The 25,875-nt window shown below is 32.9% G+C and overlaps 1 protein-coding gene across 2 annotated transcripts; it reads left to right on the top strand.

Annotated features, from left to right (window-relative positions):
* The first annotated feature begins 2,290 nt into the window (after nucleotides 1-2,290).
* LOC127698323 (uro-adherence factor A-like) lies at nucleotides 2,291-20,883 on the top strand. 2 transcript variants are annotated; one of them, XM_052201708.1, is made up of 7 exons: nucleotides 2,291-5,036; nucleotides 9,007-9,150; nucleotides 9,357-9,471; nucleotides 12,941-13,059; nucleotides 14,289-18,863; nucleotides 18,936-19,224; nucleotides 19,897-20,883. In XM_052201708.1, the coding sequence occupies exons 1-7, from the start codon at nucleotides 2,958-2,960 to the stop codon at nucleotides 19,974-19,976; spliced, it is 7,401 nt and encodes a 2,466-aa protein (XP_052057668.1). In that variant the 5' UTR covers nucleotides 2,291-2,957; the 3' UTR covers nucleotides 19,977-20,883. The 2 variants fall into 2 exon arrangements, with proteins under 2 accessions (XP_052057668.1, XP_052057667.1); XM_052201707.1 differs by having other exon boundaries at nucleotides 14,289-19,224.
* Nucleotides 20,884-25,875: the final 4,992 nt, after the last annotated feature.

Below are 25,875 nucleotides of genomic sequence, written 5' to 3'. Positions count from 1 at the left end.
ATACAGTTGTAGTTGTAACGTAAATGGAATAAGTGTTTGGCTGTCAACATTAACTACTGGGGAATCCTTTATGATTTATTTATATTTGGATGTCAGTGTTTTCTCCCAAAATTATATCACCTCATTTATATGACATTTTATTGTAAAATCTATTCAGATAGCATAATGGTTTCATTATAGCACTATGGGAAAGATAGACCCATCGTACTATGGCCACAGGTGCTATAATTCTCCAAGTAGAAAACTGGACGTCTTAGGGTGGAATTAATTTTTTTTTCCACAAATAGAATAACTATTATTCATTTAACTGTCAGATGCATGTAAAATGTGAATTGGAAACTCCCTTTGTTGATAAACCGGACACATAATTGAGTTAAATAATTTATACCAAGATGTATCATACAGTCTGTGCCAATTGTGTTGGCTGGACGGTCCAGACAGACATACTATATCAGACATACATGTACATGACTTATTTGGTATAATTGTCTGACAGAAGCTGAGAGTGTTAGGCATCAACTGATCATACATATATTTATTTTGATTGACACCATACAAACTTGCCTTTATTGCTAAATAAATGCTTTTAATTCATTGACTTCCTGTTATAAATATTTTTTGGTACCGGTATACTATTATCTTCCTTCCCCTAATATGTATATTGTAGTTACACCTCTTGTTATATTTATAATCTAATACATATATTCATTTAATACAAAGCAAGTTTTTGATTAAAGATTTTAATTGTACATAATATAAGCTATCAGTAACATATAATTCAAGTAAAAATTTTAAATAAACATCATCAATATAAGCTCGGTTTTCTTTTATTATACCATAACTGAATGACCTTATCAGATTATATATGCTTAAACCATAAAATACAACAGACAATTTCTTGTAAAAGAGTGTGGCCTTAATGTTAAAGATAAGGGGTTTTTCACTCAGTTCATTTTGAATGAAACCAATATAAATGCTTGAGAATCTGTCAGTTAATGGAACCAACATTACCCAGAGTTCTCGAAATCTTTTTTCCCCTGGTGTGGTCCTTGAAGAAAATCTGCTGGTACTCGCTACTATTTCTAATGCAAAATACCAAATTGTGTCTGTCCGAAGCAAAATCTTGGTGGTCAAATTTTTTGGGCTGCCACTTTTCAAGAACTCTGATAACCCACATAAAATATGTAGTAATCAATTACATGTATAATATATTGTGATTCCATTCCTTGACCTGAATCCCCTTAGTGGTTATCTTGATTGGCACAAATGAGTTACAAAAACAAAAAAGACTGAATCAGGTGGGCGGATGTCCAGCTGGCTTAACTTTTTGGGGAAATCCTGGGTTACAGATAGAGAATTGAAATTTGGGCAAAAATGATTTGACAAAAAATATCAGCAGCCTTTACATTCTTCATTATACTTGACACAAAGACTGTTTCTTCTATAACAAAAAAATAAAGATTGCAACTAAAGCTATCCTTATCTGCACCATCGTCTTAAAATGTCTCAACAAAATTTATCTTTTGTATGAGAAGAGCATTATTGTTGCGGAGTCCTGTATAAGTGTTAACATTTATCTTTGTGTTAGGGTACTCAAGATCTTGCAAACAGATATATCAACTTCTACATTTACAAAAGAAAATATCAGTTAACCTGAGTATGCTTTGATTGATTTACTTGAAACTTAATCTTATTATAGTTGGGATTGGTAATAGTCAGCACCCTTTTTATTTTTGAAAATATTCCAATTTATATTTTCCAGAGATATTGGACTACCATCTTTTGGTGTCTATAAAATGTATTGATGCATAACACAGCACATTTATGGCTATTGAAACTGGAGAAAAAAGTGTTTCTTCCTACGTAAAATACGTACAGATATTTCTTTGTCAACTTTTGTTTGAGAAAATGGTAGAATATACTTCAAATTCATATAGAGACCAGGTAAAAAGCAAGAAACAATAGTACATGTAGGTTCATTATAGCTTAAGCAAGATGATTATATTCATTTTTAATGAACTTGGGCATTTGATAAGCTGAAAATCTTGTTTTGTTTTCAGCGAGATGAGATGTCACCTTCACATGAGTCTCTAAGGATTACTGTTGGAAATGAAATATACAAAGAAGGGAAATCCAAAAGTCCACTCTCAAGTAGGCTTGGACCACCAGTTAAAAGACATGAGTCATATGATGACATGAAGCATCATTCAGATGAAAGATATGATGAGTTGTATGGTGGTGGATCTGGTGATGAACGTGCCAAAAGACAAACTAGGAGAGATAGGTATGAAAGTCCCCGCTCACCTCATAGAGGTTCTCATGATCATGGTCAATCTGATTCATATGACCGTGATTGGAAGCCCAGTTCTTATGATCGTGACCGAGATAGACGATCATCATCACGTGACCGAGATAGAAAAGATCGTGATCGTGGAAGACATGACTCACATGATCGCTACAGTGAAAGACGAGAATATAGTAGTGAGAGAGACAGGCGAGATCATGGAAGTAGAGATAAGGTGGATCGATATGATGACCATTCACGAAGAAGTGATTCATATGATCATCAAAGACGACATGAACATGAAAGAGATAAATCATCCTATGTCAGAGATGAATATTCACAGGACACACATTCTCAAAGTGAATCTGTGAGTAGATACAGAATTCCAGATTCTCATTCTTCACATGCATATTCAGGAGCTTACTCATCCCCAAATCCATACAGTTCTGTGCAATCACAACAGACTGCACCAGGATCTGGTGATACTAAACCATTAAAATCTATTTTGAAGAAGAGTGCTCCTGATCCACCTGCATTCACTTCAGACAAAAATGCACCATTCCCATCAACTCCATATGGAACTCCTAAGCAAATAGATTCGATAGGGCAAGCAGCCAGTGGTAAAAAAGGACACCAAAAAATATCACCAAAATCGTTATCTAGTCTACCAGGAATGTCCTCATATATGGATATTGAAGATGAGGAGAGATTTCTCTATGGTGATGATAGTGAGGACAAAGCTAAAAAAGAATCTAAACTTAAAAACTACTATGACAGAAGAGAACCTAATGAACATACTCACTATTCAAAGGAGGAAAGACCCTCTGAAGCAGGGTTTAGATCAGATGATAGATACCCTCCACGATTTGATCAACAAAAGTCTGATTATCCCTCAGAAAGAGATTACAGAGGACATGTTACTCCACAGCAGTTGCCTCCAAAAGAATCGGATCTCCTGAGTATTTTTACAAGTCAAAGAGGACAGACAAATCCTACAACTAGTGCATCTTTTTCAGGTCATCAGTCACAAAGCACATCCCCAACAGAAAAAAAAGCCAAATATGATCCCACTATAGAAAACATACTGAAATCTATTGGTTTTGATTTTGAAATGTCAAAGCGAATGCAGGAAAAGGCACACCCAACCCCGATAAAACCAAAAGAAGAAATTCATCAGTATGGCATTGATCAAGCATCAACATTTCTTGGAGGAGAACTGTCTGATGATATTAAAAAAGAATTTTTCCCCATGAAAAATAGATTTGAAAAAGAATCCATGGTTGATGTCTTGTTAAGAGAGGCAAAAATGACATCACCTACAAGTGACAAACTTAAATTAAGAATAGATACTGTATCTTCTAGGGAAAGAAGGGATTCTATACCTTCAGGTGACAGGAGTTACACAAGGGAGTCTTACAGTGATGATAGAAGTAGACCTGCACCTTTAAGAGAGTCTTATAGTGATGATAGAAGTAGACCTGCAGTTGTACCAGCCTCTCAGCCACCATCACCACCTTATGCAGTCCCAGTTAGCTCATATCCACCAGCTGCTACATATGCTGTGTCTACAGTGTCCAGTTCATATCCAGCAACAAGTACTGCAGTCTCAACAACACCATATGCAGTATCTGGGTTTTCCTCTTTTGCTCCCCAACCTGCAGCTTACACAGGGCCACCGCCATATGGAATGCCTCCCCCTGGTCATCCTGGTATGTGGGGACCACCACCTGGTCAACCAACCTATGGAACTAGATTTATTCCTCCTTATAGTGCTCCACCTCCAGGCTATCCTCCAGGATATCCACCTGGATATTCTCCATATAGAGTTCCTCCACCTACGTCAGGATCATATAAGGATTCGTTCAAATCAGTAGAAACATCCAAAGGGAAAGACACTTTTACAACAACCGCAAAAGTACTACCAAAGAAACAATCTAATTTGAAGACTGTAGAACTGAAGAAAATGGATGACCCCCCTAAGAGAAGTGAAACAAAGACTGTAACAGTCATTAGAAAAGTTAAAAAAGGAGAAAAGGGGAAATCAAAAGAGAATATAGTCAGTTCTACAACGACAAGTTCAAATAGAACTGTGTTGCCACCCAAAACAAAAACTCTAATGAAAAAGCCTATAACTGAGAAATCAAGTCCAAAGTCTAGTAGTGAGAAACTGAAAATAGTTATCACTAAAGTAATCCTTACACCAAAAGAGAAAGAGAAATTGGTCAGAGAGAAGGAGCAGGTTCAACAGAGACTGAAAATTTTAGAACAAGAGTTAGCTTCCTTACGTAAACAACAGAATGAACTAATGAGGAAGAGAAGAAGACAAAAGGATGGACATAAAGATCCAATACTAATGCAAAACAGCATTCTACAGGATGAAATCGCTAAACAAATTACCAAACTGAAACAGGAAGTAGAAGAGAAAGCAAAACTTTTAAGTGACGCTTCAGTTGAAGACACACCTTCAACCCCTAAAAGATCACGTGAATCATCAGCTACCAGGCAATCTCCATTGGCAACTGAATCATCTGCTAAAAAACCAAGAACAGACAAAAGATATAATGATCGCATCAGAGAAAAACAGAAGTTAGATACAGCAAAAAGAAAAGATGACATTGGTTCAAAAGAAAAACTTAAACAAGATGAACGTCGATCTTCATCTGTAACTAAATCATCTATAGAAAAAAAGGAGACACCAAAGGTAGAGCAACAAAAACCTAAGACTGTTGTACCTGAATCAACTCCAACAAAGGTAAGTAGTTGTGTTACAAATATTCATTAATATTCCTTAGAGTCAGCCCAGCAGTTCCAATTATAAATTACAATGAATACATTTGTGTTATATGATTATAAAAGGAGAGGTATTAAAAGACAATTATTTACATGATAATATGGTTTTAAAAAGTTGGTCTTGTATTTTATTTCACAAATAAAGCTTTTTGTAGTGGATTTCAAATTTTAGTCAAAACCAGATCTGTAATATGTACTACTATTGTACTATATTTTTTAAACACTTGTTAAATTCAAGTAAATCTGCCATAGAAGAAAATAATTTAATTATTGACATGCATTAACTCACTTATGACATGTTTCAGCTTGTATTTTTGTTTGATCAGATAAACTAAATGTGAATATAAATACATTTTTGCACTTTTCCCTCCTAATTAATGTCATGGTCATGACATCAGATGTTAAATATAAGAATAATAGCTTTTTTTGTAGTTAAAACAATGTATTTCCATTGAAAACCCTCTACTCTGATAACATTTTACAAATTTATACTTGAATTCAAATCCTTGAACTTTATTCCAAATACTTGAAACAATCTGAAAAAAAAAATTCATGGATAATTGGGGGACTACTAGATACTATGGATTTTGTGGAAAATGTATAAGGAAAAGCTAGACACAAGTTTAGAGAACTCATTCACCTAGGACATTATATTAATATCTGATTTAAATATAGAGTAAGCTTTGGGATTCCTCTTAAGTTACTGCGACACTTTTCACAAAAAATCTTAACGATTAAAATTGATCGTAAGTTATACTGAAATGTGTATGACTTACAAGTATTTTTACTCAAGATTTTTTGTGAAAGGGCCGCTGAAATGTCTTAATTATGCCCCAGTTTTCAAAACACATTTAACACACGCATCCTTTTTATAAGACCGCAAAAATTAAAAATTTTTTGGTCGTATATTGGTATGACGTTGGCGTCATCGTCGTCGTCTGGCGTCGTCCGGCGTCGTCCGAAGACACATTGGTTTTCGCACTCTAACTTTAGTCTAAGTGAATGGATCTCCATGAAATTTTACCATAAGGTTCAATACCACGAAAGGAAGGTTGGGATTGATTTTGGGGGTTATGGTACCAACAGTTAAGGAATTAGGGGCCAAAAAGGGGCCAAAAATAAGCATTTTTGTAACTTCCTGACAATAACTTGTGTGTAAGTGTATGGATCTCTCTGACATTGTACCACAAGGTTCCATATCACAAAGGAAAGGCTGTAATTGATTTTGGGGGTAATTGCCTCAAAATTTTAGGAATTAGGGGCCAAAAAAGGGGAAAAAAACAAGCATTTTTCTAGTTTCATGACAATAACTTGTGTGTAAGTGTATGGATATTTCTGAAATTGTACTACAAGGTTCCATATCACAAAGGGAAAGCTGGAATTGAGTTTGGGGGTAATTGCCCGAAACGTTTAGGAATTGGGGGCCAAAAAGGGGCCAAAAATAAGCATTTTTCTAGTTTCCAGACAATAACTTGTGTTCAAGTGTATGGATCTCTCTGAAATTGTACTGCAAGGTACCATACCACAAAGGGAAGGCTGGGATTGAGTTTGGGGGTGATGAATCATAAGGGGGTTCAAAAAATTTTGGGGGGGGATTTTTTTTTTTCTTTTTTTCCTTTTTTTTTTCTTTTAAAATTTTCCATTTTAAGTTGGTTATTTCTGATTAACATTTAAAAGCAAATAATAATGATATGGTAGGAGATACACACCAAACAGGATGTGTAAATTATTATCTAATAAGTATTGTGCAATAGCAAGAAATTTTCAATTGCACAGTATTGCACAATAGCAAGAAATCTTCAATTGCACAGTATTGCGCAATAGCAAGAAATCTTCAATTGCACAGTATTGCGCAATAGCAAGAAATATCCAATAGCACAATATTGCGCAATAGCAAGAAATTGTCAATTGTACAGTATTGCGCAATAGCAAGAAATATTCAATTGCACAGTATTGTGCAAAAGAAGATACTTCGTATAAATTGCTTATTTCTTGATCAATTTCAATGGGGTTTTATTCTTGAATTCTTGGGGTTCTTTAATATGCTGAATCTAACCGTGTATTAAGTTTTTGGATTTTGGGCCCCGTTTTTAAATTGGTCCACATTGAGGTCCAAAGGGTCCAAAATTTAACTTTGTTTGATTTCATCAAAAATTGAATTATTGGGGTTCTTTGATATGCTGAATCTAACCGTGTATTTAGATTCTTAATTTTTGGTTCCGTTTTCAAATTGGTCTACATTAAGGTCCAAAGGGTCCAAAATTAAACTTAGTATGATTTTAACAAAAATTGAATTTTTAGGGTTCTTTGATATGCTGAATCTAAACATGTATTTAGATTTTTGATTATGGGCCCAGTTTTCAAGTTAGTCCAAATCGGGGTCCAAAATTAAACTTTGTTTGATTTCAACAAAAATTGAATATATGGGGTTCTTTGATATGCTGAATCTAACCATGTATTTAGATTTTTGATTTTTGGGCCCCGTTATCAACTTTGTCCACATTGAGGTCAAAAGGGTCCAAAATTTAACTTTGTTTGATTTCATCAAAAATTGAATTATTGGGGTTCTTTGATAAGCCGAATCTAACAGTGTATTTAGATTCTTAATTTTTGGTTCCGTTTTCAAATTGGTCTACATTAAGGTCCAAAGGGTCCAAAATTAAACTTAGTTTGATTTTAACAAAAATTGATTTTTTAGGGTTCTTTGATATGCTGAATCTAAACATGTATTTAGATTTTTGATTATGGGCCCAGTTTTCAAGTTGGTCCAAATCGGGGTCCAAAATTAAACTTTGTTTTATTTCATCAAAAATTGAATTCTTGGGGTTCTTTGATATGCTGAATCTAACCATGTATTTAGATTTTGGATATTGCACCATAATAGGTGAATGTCCAATTTAAAATTTTTAAGTTCTTAGGCCACATTCATTCTGTGTCAGAAACCTATGCTGTGTCAAATATTTAATCACAATCCAAATTCAGAGCTGTATCAAGCTTGAATGTTGTGTCCATACTTGCCCCAACTGTTCAGGGTTCGACCTCTGCGGTCGTATCAAGCTGCGCCCTGCGGAGCATTTTATTCTATATTTGCGTGACAAAATTTTGCTGCTTATGCTCTGATTCCTCAAGAGCAATTTGACTGAACATCTTATTTCCACAAATTGGATCAGAAATTTCTAGTTTATGATTTCACATTTACTGTGGATTCCTTTATTTTTATGCCCCACCTACGATAGTAGAGAGGCATTATGTTTTTTCGGTCTGTGCGTTCCTTCATTTGTTCGTCCGTACTTCCGTCTGTCCCGCTTCAGGTTAAAGTTTTTGGTCAAGGTAGTTTTTGATGAAGTTGAAGTCCAACCAACTTGAAACTTAGTACACATGTTCCCTATGATATGATCTTTCTAATTTTAATGCCAAATTAGAGTTTTGACCCCAATTTCAGGTCCACTGAACATAGAAAATGATAGTGCAAGTGGGGCATTCTTGTTGATACTCATTTACAAGTAGATTGTAGAGCATAGATGCTGTAGAATTTAAATGTGTTCCAAGTTAGGTTTTCTGAATCAATTTTTGTAAATCTGATTATAAACTAAAGAAGTTACTTCAATACACCATTGTAATGGATATTTAGTATAATATTGCTCTGACATTTATAGGTGTTAGCAGAATATGCGGGCTAACATTTAAAGTAAGGGATATCAATCCACATAGACAGAGAAATATACATTTTGGGAAGATGGTGAGACAGACATACCGAGGATTTTGCTATTTCAACAATTTTATTTAATACATAGTAACACAGTTATGATAGAATATTAACATTTAATCTTTTGTAACAATCTGAATTTAGATGGAATATTGAATGCAGAAGTATCAAATCCACATGCATAAATGTATAAATTTTTTTTGAAGTCTTACCAATATCTTTTTAGGATACATACAAACCTATAAAACCAGTAAAGAAGATAAAGTATGAGTTCTTTGATCCAGGAAATCATTGGTGTCGTACCTGTAATGTTGTATGTTCTAGTTTGACATCTATGTTGCAACATCTTCATGGAAAAAAACATCAAAATGTAAGTTTCTTTTTTTTTCAGATATTATGATTTATCCTTTAAAAGTAATACATTTATGTAGATTTGTAATAGCATGTAGACATTTTCATAAAAAGAATTAAAGCAGATAGAATATAAATGAATATGTAATTTTATTTTTCATTTGTTAAAAATAAATAACTGTCATTATTAACTTTAAATGATAGCTGATTTGTATTATTTTCCAGTTGGTTAACAAGTATGACAGGCCATGGCTGCCAGAAGAATTGAGGACCCAAAAACCAATCAATGAGAAAACTGACAACAAGGAAGATATCAAAGTAGAAGTAACTCCAATAAAAGGTCTCGCAGAATCTACAGATATATTGTACAACCTTTGTACTGTCACCTACATAGTCAATGGTTGTGTGTGTGTCAGTATCACAGGGTTACATATTTGTGTAAACATTTGTCCCTTTTTAATGGACAGCAGAGAGGGCACAGACAGGTTGACAGTTTTAGACACCAGAGACTTCTCAAATCAGACATTCTAACAACTAAGTATTAAGAAATTAGACTGAATTAGACTAAATACATTATTTTTTTTGTTATTAAGTAGTTAAATAGTACAAAAGGCAGCATACCTCAAATCTGAAACATAATTTGCCATTCAGTCAGACAATGACGAGGTTTTTTTTAACAACCTTGATTACCCATGAGGTAATTCTCAGTCAGACAGCAGAGAAAACTGTACAGGAAGACAGTACATGCATTAGATACACCTATGAGGGCGTTAGCCCAATTGGCTGCATCTAATTTACACCTAGATATTATTTTAATTTTTCATAATTTTGGAAAGGGGGTCTTTCAGCGATTTGACCATATGTTATTGAAAAGCATGATAAATGCAGGGTGTCCAATTTCATTCAAAGACATCTTGGTGTAAGTATATATGTAGAGTAAAGATATTAAGCTCTCGTTAGGATCATTTGTGTCTTTCCCTTATCTTCAAATTTTTCTCCTCCATTTAACACCAGGGTTACAAGCAGTAAGATCTGACATTGTTTTAGTGATGAAGTAAAATTGGAGAAAATTCAAATACTTAATTTTCAAGGCAATGAAAATTAATCCATAATTTGATTTTAACATATATGGACTGACACAGTGACATACATTGACCATATCAAGATTTAAATGGACAGTGCAGGTCTGTGCCTTGACCAAGTTGTATCAGAATTATTTTTTTTTATGTTGAAACTTTGCACATTGATAAAAAAAGTACATGTTTATATTGTTGATCAATGTTTTGTATTGGTAAATGAAAACAAAACTTACTTCTTAAGGCTTTTTATTTATAGTATTTGGTGTTTGTGGTATTTTGGGAAGAGTTTAAATAGATTAAAACTCTTTATATGGTTGCGTACGGAAACACTCCTGCTCAGTTTTATTCATTTGTTCTGATTAATAGCAGTTGATTTATTTTTAAAATATTTTATTCAAATTTTCAGAAAACTGGTACAGTGTAATAGCAACCTGGCCATTGGAAGTCAATGCTCAGTGAACAAAAATGTGACACATCCATTTCATGCATATTAATATAAACATACAATTTCTTAAATGAAATTTACCCTCAATATGTTACTCATTATTTATTTAATTACATTATTGATGGTTTGCATTTTTAACACTAACATTTAAATCAGTTAAAACTGCTATTCTGAGATATTGTCTATTTCCAATCATAAACAATGAGATGTGACTGTGTCAACAGGAACTTAGATGTTAACAGCTTGTTACATATTCGACTATATTTACATCTAATACTTCCCTTTTGTTGGCTTGAATGTTTTTTTTATCTGACTATGTCCATTTTGCAGGTGGAATTGTTCCATCAAATGTGTTTGTCTGTAGGTTAATTGTAATGGCATTATATGATTTTTTCTACACTTTATTCTAACATTTGTGCTAAATATTTGAAGAGACAATACCAGTTATGTCTGGGAAAAGATTAAGATATGTTAAATATGGAACAGTCAACATTTTATCTGAAAACAAAATTGATTTTGGCCAAATAATTCTTTTGATTACTTGATACTGGAAACCAGCTGAGATTAGTAAGAACAGAGAACTAATAAATTAAATTTCAATTTGTGTAATATATATATATATATGTATATAAATTCTAGAGATAATGGTCCACAAAGATATTATTAAGTAACTTAATTGGTCTAAATGACGATGTTCCTTACAAGTTTCTTTAAGTATCTCTTAGACCTATTAATCAGTATCATTTACCATTACAAAAATTATATTAGTCTGCAAGAAATGCACATGCAAATGAGTTGGAATCACATATAGGGTTGCCAGTGTCTGTCTGTTTTTTATTTGACATTGATCTAATTTTTGGAACTTTAGTATATAAAAATGGCTTACTGACAAAGTTTGCATTTTGTCCCAGTGGACCTTCTTTTGGCTGATTTACAGTCCTTGAAACTGTACTCATCCAGATTTTTTTTGTAATGCCTGAAGATGAGATTTGAGGCTTATATTTGGTACATTAGTTTTTAATGATGACTTGGGTGTCAAGTTACATTTTGTTTCTGGCAATATGGATGTCCAAGCAAGTATCAAAAGTTTAATCAGACAGTTCAATAAAGTGTTTCATTTAAGTCCATTTTATTATTTTTGCCCACTTAGGATAGTTGGGATAATTGAGTTTTCTTGTCTGTGCCTATGTATGTTCACCCTCCATCCAATCTTTCTGTAACAGGTTATTAAAACTTTTGTTCAAAGTAGTTTAATATGAAGTTAGGTCATATCAACTAGAAACTAAAGTGTTCTTTTATGATGTGCACTTTTGAAATATATGCCAAATTAGGGGGTTTTACCCAGATTTCGAGATTTACTGATTTACAGAAAATGTTATAGTTGGAGGCGGGAGGCATAGTGTCCTGGACACATATTTGTTATATTTGAAATTTGAACTTACAATGGTCACTACACAGTGTACATTTTGTTCTTGTTGGATTTAACCAAATTAAGTTTGTTATTCTAATTGTGAATGGTCTCTTAGACTCTTACATGTCAAAGGATTTTATTTGTGGATAGGTTCGGCTTAGTAGAGAAATTCAACAAGCTACATACTCATTTGCATATTTACAATATCACAAAGATGTCATTTCCCATGGTATAAATGAATCTTTTTGTTTTCAGCAAGATTCATAGTAATTATTGTATCATTTGCTGTTGATTTAATGTTAAAAGAATGAGAACATAAAGACAGAAGCCATCCAAATGGTATTACATTTTCCTGAATCAATCACAAGAGTCATTCAAAGGGTCTTACAGAATGCCATAATTAACAACTACAGGCATTCAATGGTCATACAAATACATGAATCAATCATTACAATCATTCAAATGGTCCTTTATAAATTATAATACATGTACCTGAAACAATCAATACAGTATTTCAAATGGTCCCTTAGAATACCCGATTCAACCATTACATCCATTTAAATAATCCTTTCTCTTTTACAATACCTGAACCAGTCATTACATTTATTTAAATAGTCCTTTTCAATACCTGAATCAATCATTAGTCATTTAAATGGTCCTTTACAATACCTGAATCAATCATTAGTCATTTAAATGGTTCTTTACAATGCCTGAATCAATCATTAGTCATTTAAATGGTCTTGCAGAGTACCTGCAGCAGTGGTGAAATTTGGTTTTCTATGATTTCTATTTATTTACATCAAAGCATCCCTTTTTCATCCATAGAAATATTATATTGTATCAAAAGTTTAAATCACTGTGTTTTTAACTGCAGGACAAGAATTCTTCATGGCTACCAAAGGTTATTATTGTACTTTGTGTAAAGAACATGCTGGAGATGATATCAGTGCTGAACATCACATTAAAACTGAAAACCATTATCTTAAGTATCAGGTAAGGCTGAATATGCTGTTTAACTTCAGTTGCTTGATTACCATTACATGCTTACCACCTGGTTTCTTTCATTATTGCAATTAATGTTACTACACATGTAGCTCCTATTGTCTTTGATGATACCAATGATGTTTGATGAAATTATGTTTGAGCAACTGAAGTTAAGTGTATGTACAGTTATTTATCAAAGGTAAGTTTAACATTTCTATAGTGATTTTACTTGTTTATGATTTAAGAAGATAAGCAAAAAATGTATGTCATCTTTCGAGTTATACTTATAGTTTAAATTAAGATGAAACTATATATTATGCATCTGTCTTTCTAAAAATGTTAACCAATGAGCCCAATTTTTTTCACTGATCCCCAGGTAAAATGATAGGATATGACCTCAGATGTAAATATTCTTTGTATAAGGTTGATGGTTGAATACATTGATGAAAGGTTTTATTTTCTATGTTTTTCATGTTTCACTGGAGAAGCAACAGTGATATTAAGGTTTATAGCACTGTATGCCTACATTTCTAGTCAATCAATTTTGTAATCCAAATCTAAATGTTTTTAAGACAACTTTATCATGAAAGAAGAATGAATTGAAACAGAGCAATTGGGGTGGGGGAAGTGTGATCAATTTATCTGTGAAAAATAATGAGTTGTTTTGACTGGTCTTGTGACACTCCAGGCATTCTGTTATATTGCTATTTAGACTGTGAAACCAAAAAGGTATAAACAGTAATGTCTTTAATCTAAAATTGTTAAATTTGTTGGTGTCAAATGTTAGTGATTTATTATGGTCATGACCATCTATCAGAGGCTTGATTCATCCCAAACAGTTACAGTTGACCAACTTTATTTAGAATTCTCTCTCAATTTGTGAGGAATCGTCCTTGGGTTGTCCCTAGTCTTAAATGCCTGTCATATGTGTGTTGTCTACTTTTGAGACTAGTGTATCTTAAAGTTAATAAATGGTTGGTGACAGTCTCCTAGGTAACAATCTTCGTTTTATATGTTAAGAATAAGTAGAATTGAGATAAAGAAAAAAAAAATCTCTTCTGGTTAACTATGTTTTTGGTTTTCCTTCTCATTGCTACTATAACCATCATTTTCATTTATTATATTTTAATTCAATATTTTGCAAATTGTAAGAAATCAAAACTGAACAAAAAGAAAAACCTGAAATAATAAGATAATTATATCATTGATTAAATTATTATCTATGTTTCTATCTTTAGGATTACCTGAAAGAAAACCCATTTTATGAACAGAGATTAAATCTTGATAAGGCTGCTGGAATGTCACTAATGAAAGAAGAGGAGAAAAAAGTACAAAAAACTTTACCAAAGAAAGAGGAAGTGAAAAAACAGGATGTGGCAAAAAAAGTTGAAGAACCCAAGGAAAGGGATCCTGCTGCAGAGGCTAGAAAACTTGAGCAAAAGAAGAAAATGCAAGCCATATGGGACAAACACATTAATAGTAAACAACAAGAGAAAACTACACAAAACAAAAATGGCCAAAATGAAGATGAAAAGGAGAAAGAGAAAGGAAAAATACAAATAAATATTCTCAATAAAACTGGAATTAAACCGAAACAAGCCACCCCTCCGCCAAAGAAAAATCCTGTTTTACCACCATGGAACCCTGTTTCCAAAGAACAAAAAAAACAAGCAGCAAAAGTTGAATCAGTAAGAAAAGTTTCAGTAGAAAATGATGAACCACCTTCTCTTGATGACTTTATTACTGTTGGTGAAAACCAAAAAATACCAGTTGTTTCAGAAAAACGGAAAATGATTCTTGCACAGAGTTTAATTGATAAAGTGCAAGCAAAGAAACAAGAAACACTAGATAAGGTTGAAAAAGAGGCTGAGGAAAAGAATGAAAACGAGACAGAGGAAAATAAAAATGTTAAAATAGATGAAAAGAAAGAAATAGAGAATGAAGAAAATAAAAACATTATCAACGAGGAAAAGAAAGATTTAGACATGTTGGCAATTACCAATGATGAGTCAGAACCTATTGTTGAGATCAAACCTCCACCTCCTCCATCTCAAAATTTATCTTTACCAACTGAAAATAATGAGAAAATGGCTACAATCACTTCTGAGGAAATGTGTACATTGTTTTTCTCAGATGATAAACAAATTATTGTAGCAACTGATGAAAAGCAGATTGTGCAAACTAAAGCTGCTGACCTGGTTGAAATTGATGCACAAGCCAATGTCACATATATGTCTGATGAGGAAGATAGCAATAATAAGAATATAATAAAGATAGAGGAGAAAGAACCAGTTCCACTGGAACTGGCAAAGGATTCTGATGTTGTTGTCATTTCAATTGACTCTCAGTCTGATGAGAGTTGTGATGAGGACACTACAAAGACAAGAAATAAGATAGAAAGGGCAGATGAACAGACAGAAATGTCTGAAACAAAGGAAGAAAATGTTACTGGAGAGAGAGTTGTTGTAGAAACTGAACTTGGAACTGATCATATGGATGTGGAAGCAAATGATGAATCAGCAGAAATACAACATTTATCTGTTGTGGTAGATGGAAAATCAACATGTGAAAACTTGGACTCCACTTGTGTTGATGATACAGTTCAAGCATCTAAAATTGAAGTCCTATCCGTTAGTCAAAATGTTTCAAATAAAGGTCGTAGGAGACCTAAAAAGGCTGATGCAAAAAATATGACTGAAGTAACAATAATTGATGAAAATGAAGGAAACACGATTGAAGTAGTGTTAGGTGTAAAAGACACTACTGAGAAAAAAGCTGACAATGTAATAGAAGTAGTTCAGACACATAGAACATCTCAGATACCAGCACCAAAAGCAGCACTGAGAACAAGGGAGTTAAGTAATTTACATGATGTTAATCCAGAACAAATTGAAGAAATAAAAAATACATCCAAAATTGAGACTAAAAGTAATAAAAAAAAATTAAAACCAGAAAATCGTACACTTATTAAGAAAACTAGATCAGCTAGAAGAAAGTCCATGGAAAGTAAACAGGCTGAAAGAACTAAGTATGTCCCAAAAAGACACTTACAAGTTGATATTGTCTCTATTTCAGACGATGAAGAACGAAATGGAAAATATGAAAATGTAGATAGTGCATCAGATTTTTCTGATCCTGAATTAGAAAATATTTCAAGTTCATCTGAGAAATTTGTATCTGACATTCAGGAACATTTAGAAAATGTCTCCAGTGAGTCTGAAATAGATAATAATGATGATGATCTAGAAAATATATCCAGCGATGAAATGGAAAGTAATTTAATGATGGTTGATGAAGTTGGTGAAGTTGACGATTTTGCTGATTTTGACTTTAATGATGATGCAAATGTTGTTGACCAAGTTGGTGATTCTGACGAGGAAATGGAAGTGGGAGGTGGCAATGGGAATAACAGAATGCAGAAAATGGAACTAGAAATTATTTCTGATACGGAAGATGGTGATTTTAACAAAGATGATGATGATAAGAAAGATGGACAAAATATCATTGACAAAACTAATGAAGGTGAAAAAAGCATTGACAAAACTATAAAAGAGCAAGTTGATTCAAAACTGAGCTCAGAGAATGTTGAAAATGTGGCTACGGGTAGTAAGAGGATCGGAGAAAAAGAAAAAAGTAACAACCTTGTAGAAGCCTCAGGTTTAAATGTAGATGCAGAAAATGGGAAATACTGTGAACAAGATAGTAATGAGATTGAAAAGCAAACAAAACTGCAGGAAATTGGTAATGACAGCAAGTCAAAAGTAATTATTGAAGCTACTAAGGCTGGTGATAATTTGTCTGTTAAAAACGATGAAGTTGTAGAAGAAATCCAGGAAGATTCTGAAACTAAATTCAAAGAAAATAAAAATTCCACATCAGAATACGAAATCCTATCTGAACCTAAGAATGAAGTTGAAAGAATTACAATGGATACAATACACAAGGTTGAAGATAGTACTGACACATCAGAAGAAATTTCTAAAACTGACATTTCATCAATGGAGGATTCATTGCAAGAGGAGGATATTCCAGCTAAATCTACAAGAGGGCGTAAAAGGGGCAGAGGGCGTGGAAGAGGTGGATCAAGGAGAAGTGCCAGGAGAGGAAGATCAGGTGCAAAAAAACAAAATGAAATAGAGGAGAATATTTACACTGAGCAAGTAGAAGCTGAAGAAAACCAGGAAGCTGTTGATGTTTCAAGTAATATTCAAAATATGGAAGAATTAATTGACGATAAGGATCAGAATCAAACTGATGAAAAAACAGAAGAAACAGATCCAGATACTTTAAAAAGAACACCAAGAAGAGGACGGTCAGCTGCTAAAATGCATACTGAAAAACAAGAAGATGAGGAAACAACAGTATTAGCTATTCCTGTAAATGCTTCAGAAATGCTGATAGATAATATTTTCATTTCACATACTGAAAACCAAAATAAAAATGTAGAGGTGATTATTGATCCAAATGAGAAATCAGGTACTGAAAAACAAACTGGTAACAATGAGGAAGAAGAAGCAAATAAAGTAGATGTAGTGCTAAATGAAGAAGAGAGTGCTCAAAGTGTTATCCAACAAAATAGAGAAGAAACAACTTCTTTTACTACTCCGACAAAAAATGACACAAAATCACCAAACATGGAACAATCAAGCATGGTATTACAAACAGAAACATTGGCTAGTGAGGAAGATATGGTTGAAACTATCGAAACAAAAATGAATATATCTGCAGATAATACAAGTGGAATTGAAAGTGTTCAAAAAGAAATTGACAGCTGTGATGAGAAAAAAAATGTTACTGAGCCAGAAATCATTGATTTAGATAGTGAGGATGAGACTGAAAATGAAAAAAATAGCCTCTCTGGATCCTTGCATACAGACGAAATTGACAGCATGTCTGGTAGAAATAATAAGACACTGAGTAAAGAAACAAAACCTGAACTACTATCACCTGAACATCAGACAACATCAGAAATAGTTGAAACTGTGCATGTGGTTAATGCAAAAAAGGACCAGCTTATCTCAGGATTTGAAGTGTTACAAGACAATGATAATGACCAGAATGCAATTATTGTTTCAGCAAATGAAGAACAAACATCAACAGAAATATCAACAGAAATAGCAATGGAAACTATCACAGAATCTAATATTGATGATAGTGACATTATACCTATAGAAATGGATGAGCTAGTTCCTCTAGAAAGTTTAAGTGAATCACTGGAAGAACATAATGATGAAGTAGACCGTAACAAATCATTGGACTCTGGCAATGAAGAAGTGCAAGAAAATTTTGGTATTCAACTTGCAGACAAGAAAATAGAATTAGAGAAAACCTCTGACATTAATCAACCTGATAAGAACATTGCAGAAGGGCAGATGGTTTCATTATCTGATAACTCTGACTTGACAAGTGAAAACAATCAGTCAAAGACACCAGTTTGTGTTGAATTAAACATTGACAATTTAGAAACATTCAATTTAAATATGAAATCTGATTTATCTGTATCAATTGACTCATTTGAAAGCAATAAAAATAGCAGTGTTTCTGATTTAGTTCATTTAGAATTAGACAATATTGATCATTTACCAATCTTGCAAGAGGATCATACTAGGGACTCAGACAATGGAAGCTCTACTAGTGAAATCAAAATAGATGTTGTGCTTGAGGCAATTGACAGTCTGTCACGCATTGAATCGCCAGAAAAAGCTGTTCATTCCATGCTTAAAAAATGTGACGAAACTAAAACTAAACAGGATGATGCAGAAATGGTGACTGAAAAAATAGAAGTGAAGGGTGATATTGGATCAAGCAGCCATGTTAATGTTGAAAAAGATGACCAACCGAGCAGCAAGGAAATTGTTGAAAAAGATGACCAACTGAGCAGCCAGGAAATTGTTGAAAAAGATGACCAACCGAGCAGCAAGGAAATTGTTGAAAGAGATGACCAACTGAGCAGCCAGGAAATTGTTGAAAAAGATGACCAACCAAGCAGCCAGGAAATTGTTGAAAAAGATGACCTTGGAAAGGATGTTGATGTAAAGGATAGTAGTGAAAGTATTGATATCAGTTTAACTGTACACACTAGTGAAAGTAGCTTAAATCAAGATTTGGCTGTAATGCCAACATTGGATGGAAATGAGACTGATAATGAAGAATTACATGATTTAGAACATGAGGGTGAGTATATATATGTCTATGTTTTTTTTAATTAATCTGGTTCATTTGAAAAATGGAAGAATCAATCAAATCCATGTGTTGGCCTACCCCAAAATGGAATAAAAGTAAATATATGTAGGGTAAAAATATTTCAATTTACAATGGCATGATAATTGCTCACATCTTTGTCCTTTAGTCTATGTATAGTTTGTCTCCATGGCAATCATACCAAATTCATATTTCTACATTTTTTTCATTTCATTATATCATGTAAATTGCTCCTTTTAAGGCCCTGACATAACAAAGTAAATATTTTCAATAAGAGCTTTTCCTTTCCTAAGTTTTCACAGTTTCAATATGTCTGCTCTATTTTGTAAATATATCAAATGTTTTTGTATGCTAAAAAAGAAATGGTTGGTCCATAGATCAGTGTTTATTATGTTTTAGATTGGTAATGAGATTCTGTACATTTTTTTATAAAATGACAGACAGCTGTCATGTGAAAATACAAAACTCCAGTTTATTGAAGAACCAAACTGTGATTTTACTCATTTTGTGAAAGTTTTGAAAGTGTTTTTAAAAGTATTCAGAGATAAATAGCAAGGACAATAAAGATTATATAAAAGTATGTGTTGCCCTGGGCGATTGCCTGTTTAGATTTAAAAATTTGTACTCTTCAAAAAATTATTTCAGATGCTGCCAGTGTAGGAAGTGGTATAAGCATGGATATGGGAAGTGATTTTGAAGTTTTAGATGAATGTGAGTCAGACTAAAAATTTCTGGAAATTAAGTGATTCATATAGAAAAGTGAATTCAGATTTCATCAAAGTGGATTATTATTTCTCATCAACTAAAAGATTCTTAGTGTAATTAAAAGTGGAAAAATTCAATTTTATTAAAACAGTGCTATGTTCTTTCTGTTATGGATTAAAGACCTTACAGACTTATCTGGACGTTCTCTGCATGTTCCTGATTCTCTCTGGAAAAATTTTGAATAAATCATAGATATATACAGAAATAAGTTGACTTTATAATATTCACTGTACATTAAAATTTAAAGAATTTCTTTAAATGTCTTTAACAGGATATCAGAGAAATTTTTACTTTGTTGTAAATATTAACATTAGCTTGTAATATTGTTCAGATAATATACATATTACAGTACCCATTGCTTTATAAAAAATCCTGTAAAATATTGAAAACCATAGTATATTTTTTCATTTATAGAGTTCCCATACCACTCTCAAAATACTTTTTTCCTCACTATTATTAGCAAGTACTATACTTGGACAAAAAAAAATCATGTGTGAACATATATATCATTTTAGTTATATTTCTAGAATAAATTCACATATAAGTTATAATTGCTTACAAAAGAATTTTCTTTTTTCATATAAGTGATGAGTTACTAGCAGATGATAAAGTGAGGAATGTAATGTGTAGAAAAGTGGGTTACCAAATATAATTCTATTGCTTATGATAAAAATAATTCCTTAAAGCAATGGGTATATACAAGTTTACTTGAAATATGTTGTTAGTTGTTAAAGATTCTTGTTATTGTATGGAATTCCATGTAAAATGTTTGTAAACAAGTTGAATCTATATAGTGTTCACATTGCAGTTTACAAGATTTTTAAAATTATGTTTACCAAGTAAAATCATTCTTATTGTATACTTGAATTGTGTTCTACATGTTTATTTAATCGAAAAACCCTTTCAGATTTATCATATCTCTTTAACATATATAAATACTCTAAAAGCAGAAGTTTTTCATGGGTTTTTATGCCCCCGACGTAGCGAAGGGGGCATTAAGTTTTACCCTTGTCCGTCCGTCCGTACGTCCGTCCCAAAGTTGGTTTCCGATCTCTAACTTTAGTTTGACTCAACCAAATGTTATGAAACTTATACATAATGCTTATTACCACAAAATACATATCAAGTTTAAATTTTTGTGGTGTCACTTTAACCGTTCTAGAGTTATGCCTGTTTACAAATGGAAAAAATTGCTGAATTCTTCGTTTCCATTCTCTAACTTTAGTTTGCCTCAACCAAATATTATGAAACTTATACACAATACTTATTACCACAAAACTCAGATCAAGTAAAAATTTGGGTAGCATCACTTTTACCCTTCTTCAGTGATGTCCCTTTATAACTTTATATGATATGCAAGCAGGGGCATCATCTGTGTCCCATGGACACATTCCCCATTTATTTCGTTATTTTATAGATAGATATTATCCAACATAAAACCTGAACGAAAAGTTTTCTTTAAGAAACTACTTTTTACCTACTAGAAACCACAATAATTAATACCATGAAATCATATTAGAGACAAAACCATGATATTTTAACTCCTCCAAAATAAAAGTTCTTACAATAATACAACAGATAGGATATGGTGCATAGATATTCATGACATGAAATCCCTACACTGACCTGACATAACCAAAGTCAAAGGAACAGAACTTTTACTCATGTTATTCATCTAAAAGTCATGTAGAGACCTTCAAAACAGAGAAAAAGTGCACATCATTGCATGATGCTCCCGAGCACCAGTTTGAGCAAAAAATTCTTTGCTATAAATTTAGAATGTTATTTTGGATTTTTACATTTCAATGAAACCCAATTTCTATTAACAAAAAATTACAGATATGCAACACTCTGTCCCTATGGTAAAAGCATCTGCAGAAATTTTACACATTAAAGTTTGGTTAATTGCTAGAAGATTAGTTTTTCTGGGTAATAAAAATGTATTGCCTTATACAAGCTTTGACAAGAAAATTGATTTTATGCTTTCTCACATTTACTTATGCATCTGTTATCATGCAGCAATAAGTACGGTAAATCCTGCACATTATATATCAATAAATACTAGTTCATGATATGGAAAGTGCTATTTTAGTCAAAGATATCTACCAGGGTTATACGTTGTAAGGCCATGTTGCCATGTTAATTATAAATTGATGGTGGACTTTAAAAAAACTTCAGTGCAATTCATTGGTACTTTAAGGAATACAAAAAACTACAACGCTTTCATCAATTTCATCCATCATACAAAAGGAAAAGTGTGAACTATTACTATCCCTTGGCATCTGTTATCAATTGTCTTAAGTTGGTCTATAAAACTTTTTATTCTTTTCTTAAAGCACAAGTTTTGGGAAAAAAAAACTCAAATGTTATCTAAATGGAGTTGTCATAAGCACCATGCTTTTGGTAAAAGTTTAAAGATAATTATTCAATATTATGCATTGTTTAATAGGTGAATGTGATAGGCTCTTTGATGCCTCTAGTATGGACTAACTCTAAGCTAGTAGAAAATATCCAATTTGTATGCATGTCTCAAAAATGCTGAACATTGAATGATTTGTGTAGACGATTATTGTTCATCTCAAGGAATTGCACAAGTCTTTGTTGTGCATGTTTACTTTAATAAAATCATTCTGCGCTGAACTGAATCATGGATTATTACACTAATACAATGTCTAAAGACCATTATTGTTCTTATCAAGCTTAAGGAATTTCATTAAAGACTTGGTAACAGGTGTTTACTTTAAAAAATAATATTGCGATGAATAATAACGATCATGCAAATTAATCTTCTTGTGCAATAAGTCAATGTTAAATATATGTATATAGATTATCATTCATTTACTTCAAATAACCTTAAGGGCTTATATCAGAAATGATTGAAAAAACATATTTTAAAAATGCCTTAATTCATATGCAAGGTAAATCTGCTTTTATGTTCCACCATGAAACTTCTTACTGTGATTCAAATAATACATGTAAATGTTACTGAGTAATGGATGTTTAGACCATACAGTTTACCTAGAGCTAGGATAAGTATTGGCACCATGCCTGTAATTCCAATCCATCTGGTTTATCAATAAAATGTTTCAAATTGAAAGCTTTATTTTTGTATGTGGATAATTATTATACATGTATTATCATTCCTTTATAGCCACCTTTCAGTATTGTGTACTTAAAGAGTAATTCAGAGACATAGATACTTATAGGGGTCCCTTTTCATGGAAGAAAGTATCAAAGATTCATTCATTTCCTCATTAAAATTAACTCATTGTACTTTGCATTAACATGCCTTAGAAATGATTGTATTTGCTAGTTAACAACAGCCATCAATTTGTCATTTACCAAAACTTTCATTGATAAGACATTTGACCAAGTTGAATTGTATTGACAGTTGTAATTTTGGTCATTTCATTTATATACAAATACAATATTGCACATGGCACAAAGTACATATTGCACATGGCACAAAGTACAATTGATCCCCTTTCATGCCTATAGTCACTGATTAGTTATCTATACTTCAGTCATTTTATCTACTGGTGTTTTGTGTTCGTGCAACATATTTACAGTTAGGTAGACATTGTTTAAACCCTTTTCATCCACAGGCACTTCGTCTCTGAAAAAAAAAAATCCTACATAGGATTATTTTTTTCAGAGACAAGTGCCTGTGTTTTTATCCCGTGTCGACGCAATTTATTTTTTGTTTACGCGTGGTTCATGCGTCATCCGTCTTCCTAAACTTAAAAAAAAATCAACATTTTGTTTATCCATTTGTATGTCTTTCTTTGTAATTGTTTAGCTGGTAATGCAGTTGTGCAATGTGAGTATTCCCATGCATACATTACTTAGTGAGTTCTCTCCCAGTTGGGCTATGTTTGGACCTACTTTTAGAAATCCTTACCCCCCAATTGGAATTACATAGAAAATTCATTGAAGTGATCGGGGTTTTTTTACGATATATTTACCATCTTAGCAGTAATTGTGTTGATATTGTAACAATATTATTCCAGACAGTCTATCTGACTTGACTTCGGCAATATAATGCATCATTCATGTACTGTCAATATGGAGAAAAGCAATAATTAGCATTGGTCCTTTGGTTTGTTATTTCCTAGAGTTTCATGGGACCTTTTGTCTAGACTCCACCATATTTCCAAGTTGTTACCATGTGCCGTTAAAATGCAGTAAAGCGTGTCCCGTGGTTGAAGTGTGTACTCCATATCATTTCTAGTTGTCTTCATAGCTGCGGATAACTCTCATAGTTATGCTACGTCATCAGATCTCATTTAAGACACGTAAAAAAAATTGCAGTCCACCTCTTTCTGTGAACATGTTTTGTCTCGCCTGCAAAGGCAAAACAGCGATCCCATTATGTTGGCATATTCCGTTTGCGGCGACGTAAACATCGTCTGTAGTTAAATTTAAGACAATAATTTCTTTGTTCAAAACGACTTACGTTTTTAACGGACTTTTTTGTCGGGCAAAATTTTGAAAACCTATAGTATATTTTCCCTTTCCGCATTTTTATACGACCGCAAAAAAATTTGCGGTCGTATATTGGTATCACGTTGTCGTCGTCGTCCGAAGTCATTTGGTTTCCGGACAATAACTTTAGTATTAGTAAATAGAAATCTATGAAATTTAAACATAAGGTTTATAACCACATAAGGAAGGTTGGGATCGATTTTGGGGGTTATGGTCCCAACAGTTTAGGAATTAGGGGCCAAAAAGGGGCCCAAATAAGCATGTTTCTAGTTTCATGACAATAACTTGTGGAACAGTGTATGGATCTCTCTGAAATTATACCACAAGTTTCCATACCACAAAGGGATGGTTAGGATTGGCTTTGGGGGGTTATGGCTCAAACCGTTTAGGAATTAGGGGCAAAAAAAGTGAGAAAAAACAAGGGTGTCCTGGTTAATGGACAATTACTTGAGTACAAATTACAGTGTAAGGGAGGTAATTCAAACACAACTTTGAATTACCTCCCTGACACTGCTTTTAAATTATGTATTTAAAGAAATGTTGCAACAGCATAGTGTATTGCACAAAAGCAAAAAAATGAGTATAAATTCAAACCATATAACCAATTCTAAGTTCTTTGACTACAGTTATTCTGTGTCAGAAACCTATTATGTGTCAAATATTGGATTACAATCCAAATTCAGACCTATATCAAGCGCGAATATTGTGTCCATTTGCCCCAACTGTTCATGGTTGGACCTCTGCGGTTGTATCCAGCTGCGCTCGGCGAAGCAATTTATTACTGATAGATTGACTTTTTGGAATTAATATTTAGGTACGGTCTAAGGTTAAACATCAATAAAATTCTCCAAACCTTCGTGGAATTTTAGGAAGACTTTTAGAGAAGCTTCTACAATACCATCTAGAGTAAAAATTCGAAAGTTCCCCATATAGGTACAATCTGTGGTTAAGATGTTAAAAGTTTGAAATGTTTTGTCAAATCTTCATGGAATTTATCAAACTTGATCACAAGCAAAAGAAAAGTTTGAATTTTTCTTTATTATTTTTTTTTATTACAGGGTTTGGTTTTTTTTTGGCAGCCAACATTACACGAACAGCAGTAGTCTCTGGCGAAACACAAGTTTACGATTTTTTTCTTAAATTTTGTTTAGTTTTCCTGCAATGGTCCTTAATAAGATTTTTCCATGGTAATCGTGATTTAATTTCGGGGAAGATTTTCAATTTAAGGTAGTTGTTCAAGATTTAAAATTATAAAAACCGAATTTATGCAGTTATGAACATCCCAGACTACTATAATGTGTTCTATTCTAATATGACGTCCTTCTTTCGCTTTGGAAACAAAGCCATGTTCTAATTACAACAAAACATGGGCTG

This window comes from Mytilus californianus, unplaced genomic scaffold (genome assembly GCF_021869535.1).
Source record: "Mytilus californianus isolate M0D057914Y unplaced genomic scaffold, xbMytCali1.0.p SCAF_4, whole genome shotgun sequence".
Classification (NCBI taxonomy): Eukaryota; Metazoa; Mollusca; class Bivalvia; order Mytilida; family Mytilidae; genus Mytilus; species Mytilus californianus.
The sequence above is the reverse complement of the archived record's forward strand: the minus strand, read 5'-3'. Positions and strand labels throughout refer to the sequence as shown.

Bases quoted from the DNA above. Each gene is read 5' to 3' on its own strand.
- LOC127698323 (XM_052201707.1), top strand. From the start codon at position 2,958: ATGTCCTCATATATGGATATTGAAGATGAGGAGAGATTTCTCTATGGT. The intron at 13,060-14,288 runs GTAAGGCTGAAT...TTCTATCTTTAG, and splicing joins ACCATTATCTTAAGTATCAG to GATTACCTGAAAGAAAACCC. The intron at 19,225-19,896 runs GTGAGTATATAT...AAATTATTTCAG, and splicing joins ACATGATTTAGAACATGAGG to ATGCTGCCAGTGTAGGAAGT.